This window comes from Lissotriton vulgaris, chromosome 2_1 (assembly GCF_964263255.1).
Source record: "Lissotriton vulgaris chromosome 2_1, aLisVul1.2, whole genome shotgun sequence".
NCBI lineage: Eukaryota > Metazoa > Chordata > Amphibia > Caudata > Salamandridae > Lissotriton > Lissotriton vulgaris.
This window is the reverse complement of record NC_141687.1, coordinates 1,975,019,118-1,975,035,088: the sequence shown is the minus strand read 5'-3', so window position 1 is coordinate 1,975,035,088 and position 15,971 is coordinate 1,975,019,118. Positions and strand designations below refer to the sequence as shown.

General features: G+C 44.9%; 1 protein-coding gene across 3 annotated transcripts in view; it reads left to right on the top strand.

Moving 5' to 3' along the window:
* Window positions 1–15,971, top strand: part of MAN2A2 (mannosidase alpha class 2A member 2) — a 668,437-nt gene that overhangs the window by 46,916 nt on the left and 605,550 nt on the right. For 2 of the 3 annotated variants that reach the window (XM_086958183.1, XM_086958182.1), the window contains 2 exons: window positions 8,049–8,203; window positions 13,576–13,833. In XM_086958183.1, coding sequence (XP_086814309.1) covers window positions 8,072–8,203; window positions 13,576–13,833 — 390 coding nt within the window. In that variant the 5' untranslated portion in view covers window positions 8,049–8,071. Of the gene's footprint in view, window positions 1–6,372; window positions 6,500–8,048; window positions 8,204–13,575; window positions 13,834–15,971 lie in introns of those variants that run through there. The other variant, XM_086958181.1, reaches the window with a different exon arrangement.

Sequence of the window (15,971 nt, the reverse complement as noted above, 5' to 3'; positions counted from 1 at the left end):
TCTCCACGTTTCTTCACCCAACGCCTTCTGGATGGTGTAGACATTCTCAACCATGTATCCCTCTTCTTCTTCATCCATTTTTTCTTGCTTTTCTCTTGCTTCTACGCCACTGACGAGTCTGGATAGGCAGTCAGCTGCAAGGTTTTGCGTTCCCGGGACGTACTCAACGTTGAATGTGTACTCCTGGAGACTGACCACCCAACGCCTTATCCTGCTGGAGATGGCATCCAAACCTTTTTTGCTGAACACTTCTACCAACGGTTTGTGGTCGGTTCGGAGGGTGAACTGCGTACCCCACAGGAAGTCTCTGAATTTTCCTACAGCCCATGATACCGCCAATGCCTCTTTTTCGATGACTGAGTAGTTGTTCTCCGACTTCTGGAGCGACCTTGAGGCAAAGGCTACGGTTTCTTCTCCTTCCACGCCTTTCTGGGTGAGGACAGCTCCCAACCCTTTTGCACTTGCATCAGTGGTGAGGATCGTTGCCCGGTTGGGCAGGTATGACTTCAAACTGGGGGCTTCTGCAAGTGCTCTCTTTACATCCTCGAACTCACTCTGGCATTCCTGTCTCCATTTGAATTCGTTTTCCTTTTTTAGCAGTAGCCTGATGGCGTAAGTCCTGCCTGCCAAGTTCCTTATGAACTTTCCATAGAACTCCAACATCCCCATGAATGATTTGATCTCGTCTTTGCTTATGGGGGGTGACAGATTCACAATGGTGTTCTGCAGTTCGGCCTTGGGACGTATGCCTTCCATCGTTATCTTGTGACCCAGGAAATCCAACTCAGCACAGCTAAATACACATTTGTTCTTCTTTACGGTAAGGCCTTGGGACAAAAACCTCCTCAACACACATCTTAGTCTCTCATCATGCTCAACTTGGTTCCTTGCGAAAACAAGCGCGTCATCCTGGTAACACATGACGCCTGGGATGCCTTTCAGGATGTTGCCCATGACTCTTTGGAACACGGCAGCCGCCGAGACCAAACCGAAAGGCATCCTTTTAAACTTGTAAGCGCCCATGGGTGTCACAAAAGCAGTGAGTTCCTGAGACTCTTCGTGGAGTTTTATCTGGAAATAGGCCGAGGTGAGATCGAGGGTGGAAAACACCTTGGCACCCTCTAGCATGCTCATCATTTGGGTGATGTTCGGCAAGGGATATCGGTCAACAACGACCTCCTTATTGAGTGCCCTCAAATCAATGCAGAGCCGGACTGACCCATCCTTCTTCTTGGCTGCCACAATGGGCGCCAACCATTCAGTCGCTTCCACCGGTTCGATGACTCCAGCCTTACACAGTTTCTCCAATTCGGATCTGACCTCCTCCTGAATGGCTATGGGGAGTCTTCTAACCTTTGCCACAACGGGCTTGGCGTTCACCTTCAATTTTATTTTGTGACAGTAGTTCTTCAAGCATCCAAGCCCTTCCCTAAACACCTCTTCAAACCTTTAGTGATGTCAGTCTTACATTCTCGTATCTCCTGTATCAAAATCTGGGGATTGCTGTTGGGATTGAGATACACACCCAAACCCTTCTGAGCTCGCCACCCCAAAATGTTGTCTCCTACAGTGGATACATATACTTTAGACACAGTAGTCCTATTCCTGTACTCAATTTTACTCAGAAAGTAACCTTTCATGGAGATGGGGCGCCCTGCATACCCTCCTGGCCTTAGGTCTAACCTCTTCAAGATTATCTTTCCCTTAGACACCCGTGAGAACTCCTTGGCATTGATAATTGTTATTCTAGAACAGGAGTCAAACAATGCTTCTAGGTCAACCTCCCCTACTCTTATGGTGTCTTTAGGACTAATGACTTGATCTTCATCAACTTGTGCTGTAATTTCCGCACAGGTGGGGTTTCTGGGACCAGGCGCCTTCAACTCTTGTACTTGCACAACAATCTCATCGCACACCACATTCGTTCTGTCTCTACTCTGTCTACCGGCCCCCTGCCCGCTCTTGCAATATTGCTTGAAATGGCCTTTCTTACCACACTTGTTACATGTGAATCTGAGGGCGGGACACTCCTTGTCCTTGTCGTTGGCTAGGTGCCCTTGCTTGCCACACCTGTAGCAGGTACCTTTGAATGATCCTCCTGGCCTGCCTTCCTTCTGTTCTCTGCCCACTACCTTCTGACCTTTGACTACAGACACAGTCTCGCATTCGGACACCACCTCACTGACATTAGTCTTGTCATCGTTCTTCTTCTCCCCTACATCTTGCTTAATCTCCTTGACGCACTGCAACATGTGCTCTACCTACTTGGCTATGATGAGGACCTCTCTCAACGGCGGGTCATCCTTAAGCCATAGCTCTTCACGCACCCGCTCCATCCTGCAAGTCAGGACAAACTGGTCCCTAATTCTCTCCTCACTCGCTCCACCAAACTTGCACGTGGCGGCTAATTTCCTCAACTCAGACACAAAATCTTCTATAGACTCTCCTTCCTTCTGTGCTCTCTTCCCAAAGTGGTACCTCTCCATGATTGTGCTTGTCTTAGGGAGGTAGTGTAAATCTAACTTCTTTAGGCTAACTTCAAACTCATTCAGACCTCTTGCCTCCTGTGCCTCTAAGTCCGGGAGATGGTCTAGAACTTCCTCCCCTTCTGCGCCTAGGTAATAAGCCAACAAAGCAACTTTCCTTTCTAACCCTAGGTTAGGCCCACACACAGTAGCGTAATTTAAAAACACTTTCTTCCATTTTTTCCATAGGATGGTGGGGTCACCTGGGTTGGTTAAGAAAAAAGGTGGAGGGGTTACACTTTGCATGTTTCAATCCACAACGGTCTCAGTATGAGCTTACAACCTGGAAGCCTGCACAAACCCCCTGTAAGACTTAAAGAGTTTTGAAGAACACTATTAGCCTGTACCAAGAAAGTATGCCTGGAAACACTGCTAAGGGCCACTATTCTTACTATGGCAATGCAACCCTCTGAATCAAAGGATACTGAACGTACAATTGGCTACTAAACAGGCTACAGAGGTACCCGTGAGTCTTCGTTCACATGAATTGGTGAAAGGGACATTGAACTGGCAGTGAAGATATCAAAACAGCAGTACATAAACACAATTAGTATATATTCTCTTGCACGGCCCTTGCACCATTGGACTGAGAGTACTCAGCACGTGACTTGCTGTTGAAAGAAAAATAAACAAGTCACTACTTGTTCAGGGTGTGAAGACACGAGGTTATTACTCTTACTGCCAGCACAGTTCCAAAAGTGGGATTCAAAAGGTGGCAATAAACTTCTTCATATACACCCACTGCCCAGCGCTGAAACCACCAACAGTTCTTGATGAAGCCTATTAAACTCTCTGTCAAACAGCATGCAGTGCGTCAATCTCGTGTGGTAATTATTCGCCTCGCCTGCCGTGCTGGATTACACACGCTGTCTGAGTTGACAGAGAAGCTGCCACACGTACGCTCGCCTCGCTGCGTAGGCTTCCCAAAACAGTAGAGACTTCCCAGACGGCGGGGTAGTAGCACACAGGTCTCTCGCCAGTCTGTGTTGCTGGAGCCTCTAACCTCGCCGATGATGACTCAAACTCACTAGGCAGCTACCTATGCACCAGGTCCCTTCGCACGTTGCGTTGCGCTGAGCGTGCCCTCTCCAGGTGAAATGCTTGCCTCTCCTATGCTTAAGCAACCAACAAAACCTCCTCTCCGCTATACTTGGCAGTAGGTTCATACGTTAAGGTACAGTTCCTCAAAGAGAAATGACAGCTGGAGGCTAACCACCAAACAAATCCTGAGGTGGATGTGGAAATCGTGCGCCTCGCTCCCGCCTTCCTTCACGACCCAGGTGGCGCTATATTCATTAGCTAGCCAGGCTCGGATATCATGGGACGTCTCACATACTCTTAAGTCCGCCGCTAAGATTTTCTCGCCACACGGAGCATTCGGGAAGATCCTAATATGCGCGCAAGGGTGACAGACACGCGTTACCTTACTTCGGAGAGGTGGTTGTGAGATGAAGAGTAAACACCGACCCGTAGTCGCTCCTACATGTACTTTTCCAGGCACTGTTCCTTCCTTGCCTCTCCTTCTTCCCTGGGCTGTCTCTTACTCGGTGAGCTCTCTGCGCTGTCGTCTTAGTTTACACAGCAACTCGAAACTCTTCCAGTCAGCCGGCTGCTTGACTCGAGTCAGCTGTTTCTCACCAGCGTGTTGAGGTCGCAGAAAGGTTAATCCTCGTCGCCAGTGTAGTAACGCCTTCAAATGACAGTCGGAGCCGTCATGTGATGAACAGAAGCGTTTATTAAATCAAGTACAAACACCTGCGACCTCAGCCACAGCCTCTCGAAATGCTCACGCCTCAGAGTGTCCCCGGCGCTCGCCTTGGAACGCTGGTCGCGGTGACATTCTAAGTGATGTCACCGCGAGCAGCACCATCACACGCAGAGCCGCCGGGGGAGGCAGAAGAGGGAGATGCCACAGGGGGCTACTTTTTTCACTGTTTGGTTATGGCGGGAGCTCACTCGCGATCACACTTGACTTATCTCTGCTGGCCCACATAATTACACTCTACTGAATACAATATAAATACACTCCACATAACACAACACAGTACCACATAATTACACGCCACGTAATTAAACTCTACTCAATGCAACATAAATACACGCCACAAAATACCGCTCGGTACCACATAATTACACACCACATAATTACACTCTAATCAATGCAAAATAAATACACGTAATGTAATACTACTTAGTACAACAAAAATACACGTCATAATTACATTCTATTCAATACAACAAATACACTCCACATAATACAGCTGTGCCACATACGTACAAAAAAATAAGACATTTTTATATTAAAATATTTTTTTAATTGGGTTCTTGAGTTATATATGATGTCGTCTTAGTTATGCTTAACACTTTTTATTATAACTTTTAAACATAATGCATATCAGCCACAATGCTCTACAACATAGCCAAAACTTCAGGATAAACACATAAGGTCCCAAAAGCGAGACCTATTGGCTATGCCATTGCTTGTTTTTGAATGCCTCAGCCTAACCTTGATTCTTGCATTCCAGGTGAGCAAACTGGTGGACAAATACATTTGTGGTTAAGAAAGAGGGATAAAATATAAAAAGGTACTATCTAACTCGTACATTCATCGAGTTAAAAAGTATATAAGTGTGTTTGTGCAATAAGACTTAATATGTCAGCTATTGGGAGTTGGATAGCGATCTCTAGGAAGTGTCATTTGGCTGTGGCCCTGATTCAGAATGTTTAACCTATGGGGTCGTCCTGAAGATTGCATGTCCCTTACATTGTTTAAGAAGTCGAAGGTAGTGGAGAAAGCATCTGTGTGAGTGTCAAGGTGCATTTCAACTTCTGAGCTCTCAGCCAACCATGGCAATTAGTGTCTTTAGGAGTTTAGCTCCGAACACTGCCATTTAGATTATTTCGTGGGTTGGAACGTAAAGAAAGAATATTTATGTTCTTTCTTTTTTATAATTATATTCCTTTGATAGTTTTACCTTTGTAGATTAAGGCTTGCACGTGGTTTATGTCGTGCTAAAGTACCAGCCAGATGGATATCTCTCCTTTTGGATAGAGTGTCTGAGCTTTATTATTAAAAAATATAAAACGGTGATAGTTCTCCATGATTGCTTCCAGCTCTAACGACATTCAGTTTGGAGCACTGTCCAGCCGTCTACTTTGGGGTTTTCAGTAAAGATTTATTGATGCTCAGATTGTTTGCTTTTACAGCAGAGTATACTGATGCATCCCCCTGCGATTGGAGCATTAATTTACGTGAAAATAAAATGAGGCTGATCTTGATGGCAAGGGAATGGAAAACCCAGTCTTTTTGTGACTGTTGATCTGTGTGACACAAAAAAGGTGCCCTTCGGCTTCTCTGCAGTAATCGCCTTCTGTTTGACGTCTCTATATGTATTATGGCGGATGGAGAAATGAGAAGTCCTTGCTGCAAGATGCACTACTCAATACTTCCACGACTCGGTATTTGTACTCATTGTTAAGTTGAATTAAATATTTGCCTTGCGTTTCCTAATGTATGATTATCCACTGGCATTAACTGTAGAGGGAGCCTGTCAATCTGTTCGTTTTTGCAATGCAATCTAATGCAGCTGTTCTCGTCTCCAAGCCTAGTGCCTAATAGTTCTTGGCACTTGATGCAAGGGCTAAAAATATCCTTTCTGTCCTAGAAGGTCTTAGCATTGGATTACGTTAACTGGGACACGACAGATTGGCACAAATAGTATTCCCTCTGCATGTCCGTTGAGGGTCTGCTGAGGAGGCAAATGATATTGACCACACCAGGCATTGACGAAATAACGATAAGTCATAGACGCACATTAAGAAACTTGATTTTCCAATGTAATAATAATTTAAACATGATTTTGTTTTTCTCTTTGGGACACAGATTTTATCTGGAGTGTGTCCAATAATAGGAGAACCTGAAACTACGATAATGGTCTCAGTGGTGGAAAAATCAACTCTTCTTGTTCGTGAAGGTGGCAACTGCCTCTAGTACTTTTTTATATTCTAACTGTTGTTAATGTACGTTTTTCTTTTCTACAAACTGTTAAGCATGTGGATATATGTTTCATTCCTTGGGACAACCTGGTTAGAAATGGAATTGCACTTTATTTCCATACATCCTACAGCCCATAACATTTCCTGAGAGTTCTCTTCCAACTGTCTTTCAAACATTTAGGTAACATAAGGCGGTTGCTCAAAGTTTCAATTGTTATTATTAAAATGCTTATAGTTGCATTACCTTTAACCCTTATAGAAGTAAAGGCAATACAAACGATTTTAACTGAATTATACGTGGATATTATTGATATACACTTTGTAGTAAATGTTTGTTAACAATACAGCTACATTGAGTTGGAGCATACATTTTAAAATGCAGTAGGATATGTAATAGTGCTTTAAGCAATCACCACGTCCAGGAATAGCATCCCGAAAGGAACACTGAAACCCAAAACCACCTTAGGAGTAAGTGTGCTTGAAATCTGAGAGCTAAAGTCCCACTGCCTGAAAGTTCTGTTTAGAATGTAAAGTTTTCCTCGAACACAAACACTGGACTGTGCACGCAGCACCCAGTTTAAAATCGAAATTCCTATCTCGTGATAAAGCTGTGCAGTGGATAAGCGGTCTTGAAGCTTAGGACAGGAAAGGTCCTTCTTTCTTCCTCTTCCTTTGCCATTTGTCGGTTTCCCGTAGTCTACATCTTTTCATCCATACTTAGTCTAATGTATGCATGCTCCTGTTCCTACTTGCTTGCTTGCACTCTAGTATTGTCAATACAAACACATTATCTAAAGAATGTTACAATTGTGTATTTTAACTTGGGAATTCCAAAAGGGCAAGTGTATGTGTGTTCCTTATAGCATTGGACTCTGAGCACTGCCTGCTTTGTACACTTTAACAAGCCATCTGAGACCCTCCAGCTGAATGAACCCTTTGTCACATGTTCTGTGGGCCTGGGTTCGTCTGTGGTAGCACAAAGGTAGTTTTTGACGTACCACAGAAAAGTTATTTCACTTGTAACTCTCCATAGGTATTTGTTTCTACTGAAACTGTCTGCTTCTTTTGAACAAGCATTAGAAGTGGAGGCGAAAAAAATAAATATGGAGATAATGGTGAAATGACACACATAATATGTTAAAAAAAAAACTGTGCGTTCTTGGGCTAGGGCAGAGTTCCTGTGTAGTTTAATCTAATACTTAGCTGCCTTATAGTTGAAGACAGGAACACATTCGCTCCAGACCCGTATAGGATTGCTCTGTTGTCTGGCTAATCCTTTAAAATAGATGCTAAAACAGATATACTGCGATGCTTGTGTAACCCATGCGTAGACCGCGTGCTGGGAGCTCTCTCTAGGATACAATCACTTTGGCTTGGTAAAATGTATCCATGAAAGCACCATTTTGGTTACACCCAATTTAACGACAATATGATGGACTGGTAAAAACGAACCATTCATTGTACACTGAAATTTATTGAATTTCCTCACTGTTCAAATTTGAAATCCGTTCCTCACTTATGTTGCAGGTCGGTTCTTCCGATTCCCAGGGATGAAACTGAAGAAGCAGGTGACTGTGTGTGGAGCCGCCATCTTCTGTGTGGCTGTTTTCTCCTTGTACCTGATGCTAGATCGAGTACAGCATGATCCTGCTCGGCGACAAACTGGAGGAAACTTCCCTAGGGTAAGGGGACCATAGATTGTATATGTGGATTATTTTTATGCGGCGATGGAACATGTGTTGCCAATGTGTTGCCAATGATATGTAATATCCTACCTGGACAACTGTTTGGCTACTAGGGTAAATTGATCTCTTAAAATTCGTCATCAGACTTTTGTCACTTTCTTTCTTGTCTACAGCAGGGAAGACATTTAAGGCCCAATGTACCAAAGGGTGTCCACCCTCACAATGTATGTGCAGTACGATTTGGTAGGTTTTGTGATGGAAAACAATGCTTTGTGACCGCAATTGTGGTCTCAAAGCAATGACTGTTTACAGACGTCTGTGGCAGTTAATAAACCTTTGTAAAACAGAAGCCATCTGTCAGAAACGGCTTCCATTGTGCAAGTGCCAGCTGGCAGCATTGAATAAAATAAGTTTTAAAAAGCGCACCAGCTATGCCTGCGAAGGGCGTCCTAGTGCTATAACATATGTTGTGGCCAAGAAAATAATTGGTTTTAAAGAACCATGTTTCCCGCTTTTTAAGCGTGCAGATGGAGAGTGATGGAGATCCAAGGTGAGGTGTTTCAGTAACTCTCGGACAGGTAGCCAAAGGAGCATCTGCCCCGTCAGGCACATTGGAATCGAAGAGTCTTTAGGAGCTTGGCCTCCAAGAATTTGAAGGACTTGGATTAAATATAAGAATGGATGAGAATTTGTTGATTGTGTTACAAGAAAGCAAATCAAAGCTCTGAAGGTTATAATAGGAGTTTTATAGATCAGTTATTTTTTTATTAAAGCAATAATAAAAAAAAACACAGCTAAGCGCCTACAACCCTGTGGGCCTGCAGCATGTGGAAATGAGTTACAAGAGTATATATAGACTTTTGCCTACAGCCCTGGGGCTGGCAGTGAAAAAGCGAGAGATAGAAAAAACAGAATAAGCAGACAAAACAAACACCCTCCACACCTCCCAATAATTCATGAAGTATTGATAAGTTATCGAAGGTAAGAAGTCTTTGGAGCTAATGTCACTGGGTAAAAGAAGCTATAACCCTGGACATGAGAGAGGGTTAGATAACAATTGAAGAAGAGGCTGTGGTCCATAGCAACCGAAGTAGCTTCAGATAGAAGGGACAAGTCAATTTGTTAAACTCCGTAGATAATAGACGGATGAAGGGAGCCCATTCTTCCAATCTTTGATCAACTGTTAGTGAGATCTTCTCCATCTCAAGTGTAAACCAGAGTTTATGGAGCCAAGTCATATGTATGCAGGGGTCTCCTATCAGTGCCGCATGAGCCAGGATCACCTGATGTGCCGCTCCGAGAGCTGGTGCCATGTGAATCAATCAATCATTTGTAAAGCGCACTACATACCTGAGAGGGTCTCAAGGCGCTGGGGTGAGGGGGGCTACTGATCGAACAGCCAGGTCTTGAGTATCCTCCTGAAGGTCAGCAGGTTGAGGGTCTGTCATAGGCTCAGTGGGAGGGTGTTCCATGTCTTTGCGGCGAGGTGGGAGAAGGATCTCCCACCGGTGGTTGTTCTTCAGATGCGCGGGACGGTTGCGAGTGAGAGGTCGGCAGAGTGTAGCTGGCGGTTGGGGATGTAGAAGGAGAGCCGTCTGTTGAGGTAGGCTGGGTCGGTATTGTGGAGTGCCTTGTGTGCGTGGGTGAGGAGCTTGAAGGATATCCTCTTGTTGACGGGGAGCCAGTGCAGGTTTCTCAGGTGGGGGGTGATGTGGCCGTGGCATGGTACGTCGAGGATCAGTCGTGCCGAGGTGTTTTGGATGCGTTGTAGTAGTTTGATGAGCTTGGTCGGGTCTCCCGCGTAGAGGGCGTTTCCGTAGTCGAGTCTGCTGCTGACGAGGGCCTGGGTGACTGTCTTTCTTGTATCTGTCGGGATCCATCTATAGATCATGCGGAGGGTGTTGAAGCAGGAGGTGGAGACGGCGTTGACTTGCTTGGTCATTGAGAGCGTTGAGCCGAGGATGATTCCCAGGTTGCGTGCGTGGTCGGTGGGTGTCGGGGCTGCCCCCAGTGCCGTCGACCACCAGGAGTCGTCCCAGGCTGAAGGGTTGGAGCCGAGGATGAGAACCTCCGTCTTGTCCGAGTTCAGCTTCAGACGACTGATCTTCATCCAGTCGGCGACTGCCTTCATTCCTTCATGGAATGTGTTCCCCCGACTGGAATGGAGAGGGAATGTCTGGCCATTAGGGATACCTAGAATTGTGTAGGCAGGAAATCTAGGTATGGAGGTGTCAAATGCCTTGCCAACATCATCAACACCTGATCCCAGAAGCGGTTGAATTTAGGGCAATGCCATAAAAGATGAAGCTCACTGCTGCACAGCCTCTCCAGTATTCTTTAGAGGATTTCACGGTTCCAGGAAGCAAGTCGTGCTCTAGTCCTATACCAATATGGCGCAATCTTAAATGCTGTTTCCGTACTGGTCATATTGTGTACAGTTTGTCAGGCTTTATAGTAAAAGTCTGGCAAGCCTTTTTCTGAAAAGGATTAGACAATCTCGTCTTCCCACCTCCTGTGCCCTGCCGAGAGAGGGTGAGCTTCCTCTCCACTAAGGATGATCTACCGCTCAGTGATGGGCGGCCTATCATTATTCTTAGTTATTAACCTTTTCTGAAAGAGGTCAAGCACCTTAATGCATGGGGCCGAATTGAGAGTTGCAGCACCCAATGGCGAACCTGAAGGTATTGGATACGCCGTAATGTAATTTCACTTGGTTAAAGCATATTATTTCTTGAGGGAAGCAGCCAACTTGTTTACAGCCTCGGTTAATCCGGGGATGGAATCGGTCATCTTGGTGTCCTGTGGTGAATTCAAGGTTGGGAAAAATAGGTGTCTTTGGGGAATGGAAGGTTGTCAGTTGCGCTCTAAGTGGCACTACCTTCCACACACGAAGGATGGAGCTAGTGACAGGAGAGTAGTATAATCCCCATGCCCAATGTCTTTGGAGAATTCATAGTTCTTTCCAAATATGGGAGCCCGCCACTGACTGATCCATGAAGCACTACTGCTTCTCAGTAAGCGGGCTGATCCTTTCTACTAGAAAGCGTAACTGTGAGGCTTGATAATACTGCAGTAAAGAAGGCCCCGCAAGACCGCCTTCTTGTGTGGGCTGATGTAACCGGGTTTTTTGGAGACAGGCTTTCTTCCCTCCCCAGACAAATGCATTGATAGCTAACTGAAGTGAATTGAGAGCTTGCTTAGGTGGGGTAAAAGGTAATGCCTGGAAGAGATAGAGAATGCGTGGTAATAACGGTCCTTTTTTATGGCTGCAAGTCTACTGAACCAAGAGGCCTAGGTGTTCCCATTTGTGGATATCCGTTCTAATTTGCTTAGCCAGAGAATCCTAATTGATCATGATAGTTTGATGGATAAAGTGGGCCAGCTCAATTCCTAGATAGGTAATAAAATCAGTGGCCCATTCGACTGGAAAGTGGGCCTGTAACAAATGTGAAGGACAGATCAAGTCAGGATTTGTGACTTTTGCATATTGACCTTAAAGCCAGAGAATGATCCAAAGTTCTGGAGTTCTGTAACCAGGGCAGGAATAGAAGTGAGTGGGCCAGAGATAGCCAGGATTGCATTGTCTGCATACCGTTTGATGAGATGCTGTTCCCTGCAGGCTGATGAGATGCTGGCACCACCAAACCGTACACCTGTGATGTCAGTACGAGACTGTATGTGTTAGGCGAGGAATTCCATGTATATGGCACACAGGTAATGGCGAGGATAAGGGCCCAATGACACACACCCCCTGCCCTAGGTGAGCTGTAGATGCTTTTGACCCATCAGCGAAATAGACCCCCAAAGCCAAAGTCTTGAAAAGCTAACGCCAATGTACTTTGCCGAACGCCTTCTCCATGTCAATAGATAGATGAAGAGCCTCCCTTTTAGTCCTTGACACCTTATCAAGTAGATTGAAAATGCATCTAGTGTAATCCCCGTGTTGGCTGTAGGTATAAAACCAGCCTGATCGGGGGAAATCAGGCCTGGCATGTAAGGGTTGAGTCGATATGCTAGTAAAGAGTTTAGCATTGATGTTTAATAGTGAAATGAGTTCATAAGACCCACAGAGGGCTGGGTCTTTACCTGGCTTGCGAATGACTGAGATGGAAACTTCGAGCTATGAGTCAGTAAGGGAACCTGTATAGGCAAAAGAATGACAAAGACGTGTAAGGAGTGGGGCCAATTTATGAAAAAAGATTTTATGAAATTTAGAACGGAAGCCATGGGGCACTGGGGATTTCAGAAGTTTAAGGCCAGAGATGGCCTGTACCACCTCTTCAATTCGTATGGGCTTGTCTAGGGTTGCAGCTGCCTAAGAAGGGAGAGGGGTGGGGGGACAGGCTACGAGATAATCCGAAGGATCATCTGGAGTCCCAGCAGAAATTGTACAGAGACGTTAATAGAAATGTTGAAAGGCATCAGCAATCTGTGGGTCGAACGAACCTCTGTGGCCGCGGTGGGGCAGATCACCCGAACAGTCTCGGAATAGATCTTAGCTTCTAAATCTAGACTTTTAAGGAGTAAGTGTGTTTGTTCCAGTTCTTTTCTGATCTGTGGAGCACCAGTGCTTTTGTGTATTGCCTTAAGTTCCAATACTCTTAACTCAAGGGCCCTTTGTTTCTCCTTTTAGAAGTGATTTTCTGAAGCGGGGATAGCAATGAATTCCCCTCGTACCACTAATTTCAGAGCTTCCCAGAGTGAAGCTATTGTAACTTGACCTTGACTGAAGATACAGTAACTGTGTTTTGTATGGCTGCGACTGTTGAGGGAGATTGGAGTAGAAAGTCCCTGCGGCGCCAACATGAGGTGTTCATCTGAGCATCGAAGTGTCCAGAGTCACTTGGGCATGATCTTCATCTTGGGACCCTGCTAAGTTGGAATGTGTGGTTGTTTGGGAGCTGCCCGCCAAGTCCTTAGTCGGTGCCGATGTGGAGCTGGTAAGTATTTCTCTGACTGATGGGTCACGCTTGCCCTTGGAAGAAGCATCTTGTTGGACTCCACACTGCTAGAGGAGGACGCTGGCCAGTCACTGCCAAAGAGGCGGGGCTTGATCTTGTTCAGAGGGATTGGCTAGGTGGGTGCTAGGCCCCAACAAACCAGAGCCCGGATTGCAGCAGAATAGGCCACCCCCCCTTGACCCAAACAGTGCCAGATAGTGATAGCTGCTCCTAAGAAAGAATGTGGACGGAGCGTGAAGAGTAGAGCACATCTAGTACTCGCTGCATATGGGAAGCTTCCAAACAATATAAAGGTCTACTACAGAAATGAAAACCTAATTTTTCCAAGTAATTTGTCCTAACTTTGTTTTCCTTGTTAGATTTCAGATTTTTTTCTGGGGATTTTATTTATCTACCAATTCTTTGCAGAGCCAGATTTCAGTGTTGCAGAACCGGATTGAGCAGCTGGAGCAGCTTCTGGAAGAAAACCATGAGATCATCAGCCACATAAAGGACTCTGTACTTGAGCTGACTGCCAATGCCGATGGCCAACCAGCAGTGCTTCCATACCACATTCCCAATGGCTCCTGGGTTATGCCTCTGGATACAAGACCCAGTTTCCTTTCCATATCCCCACAAGACTGTCAGTTTGCAGTAGGAGACAAAGGAGTTAAGGCAGATGTGCAGGTAATATTAAAATTAAAGTTACTCAAGCCTGGTATTGGTAATCCTTATGTAATACGGGTAAAAGGTGTCGCAGGCAGGCACTCATGTGATGCTGGCTCATTTTGTAAGAGTTAAAATAAAGGTTACCATTAGCAAAGACAGACACCCAGCACTTAAAATCAACATGACTTTAGGACCTTTCCTTGGCAAACCAAATTATTTTGTTTTGGGTGTTTTAGGGCACTCTAATATTGAAGATCTTTGGTATAGCTCAGAACTGCAAAGTAGTCTCTCCAAAGAAGCATATGAGTGCACCTGTAAACAACTGAGTGGAGAAAAGGACTTGCTGTCTCTCCTTTACTACCTTCCTCTCTGATGCAATACTGTAGTGCTCAATGTACAATTTTTGCCTTGTATGTCATAGAACTTTTAGATTTTAGTTACTGATTTTTGCTACCCTTCTCAATATTTGAGGCCTATGTTTCTCTTTCTACGAACACCCTCCTACTTTTTCCTCTATTGAAACCGACTTGCTTCCTTTAGCTGTTAATGTCCCGCAGATATTTACATATGTGTGATATCCTCCAACCCCTTTCCGCCTGTCATTTTTATTCCACATTTAAAAATTTGCATCACGCCTTGTGGCCTTTCCAGTGAGGACCTTGCATCACTGCTCTCCTATAGACTATTGTTAACAAGGCTACAGAAATTCACTTGTTTAGTGGGTGTAGTTCTTTAAGTAGTCCTGTGAATTTGCATGATACTCCATATAATCCACCATCTCCTTCAGAAATCAGCAATATTTTTTAAGTGATTTTGAGGTTACTAAACACTCTTTACAATGGGTGTAATGTAGTATGCAATATTTTGTAAGGATTTCTTCATGCTATTGAAGTGTTATATTTATGCAATGAAATAGGTGACGGTTTCGACCATATTTTCTTCCTATTTTAAGTTCATGGACTGGGAAAAGTCTTTTGCTTACAGCAAGAAAGTCAAAACTTGAAATGCTAATTTGTGATCTGATAGCAAAAATAATTCATTTTTATTATCATGTCTTGGTTAGCCATGTTGACGTAAATAATTAATTTACTCTCTTAATTTCTATGCAGGTAAGTACTTAATCAATAATAACTCAATCAGAATGAAAAAAGACAGAGTCCGTGGTGTTAGAGTTTCTAAGGGTTTTATTCCTCATAAAGGAATGGTCTGATCAGGATATCATGTTCTGACCACCACAGGGGTGTCAGAAGGGATAGAGCGCTCCCGTTTATTAACAATACATAGCTTATATACTTAATTCATATCATAAAGAATAATGCAAGAGGCGTAACAGCTGAGAGAAGACAAGATAACAGTATACACGTGATACTAATACGTAATCAAGAGGCGTGAACTAGGTGTGAACCAGAGGTGTGTGCTAGAAACGTCACTGATAGGTGACGCAAGTGGGTGGCACCAAGGGGTGGTGCTAACAGAATTGTTGCGATGTCAGCAGAATTTGGAAACTTGGATGCGCGCGCAGCTGCATGACGTGTGATTGACGGGGTGCAGGGGACTTGACATTTACACTGACGGAAAGAGACAGAAGTCTGGCATGTCAGATCAACTTGTACTTCTATCATATCTGATATCTGATGTTTAGGAACTATACTATCTGGACGGAAAGGTCTCTAGGGCAGAAACTATTCTATGCTAACTGTGGATGCGTGTATGAGCGCCTAAGTGTCTACATGAGAAGCGTGGGGGCACGGGGCCTTCCATGGAAGCATGGTAACAGAGGCTATGAATTACTTGCATTGAGACAGGTCGGCCCTTTGGCTCTGCAGCTGGGGAGGATGTTTACAGGATCTAGTAGGCAGGAATGTATTCTCGGGGAGCGGAACAGATAACTCGAAGGTTATAGTCAGTCTTGGCAGAAAGCAGGCTGAGCTGAGCGCGAGGGGCCGCGCTGAAAGTAAGTCAGAGTTCACGGGTACAGAGGTAGCCTGGGCAGAGGCTGCCAGAGTCAGGAGCCACAAAAGAGGTTCGATGGCAGAAATTCAGGGCCTACTCTGCTGGAGCAGGAAAACACGTAAAGTGTACTACAAAAAGACGGTGGCATAGCATACTTAGGAACGGACTACATAATCCATTCAGGGTGGATCTGAAAGAGGACA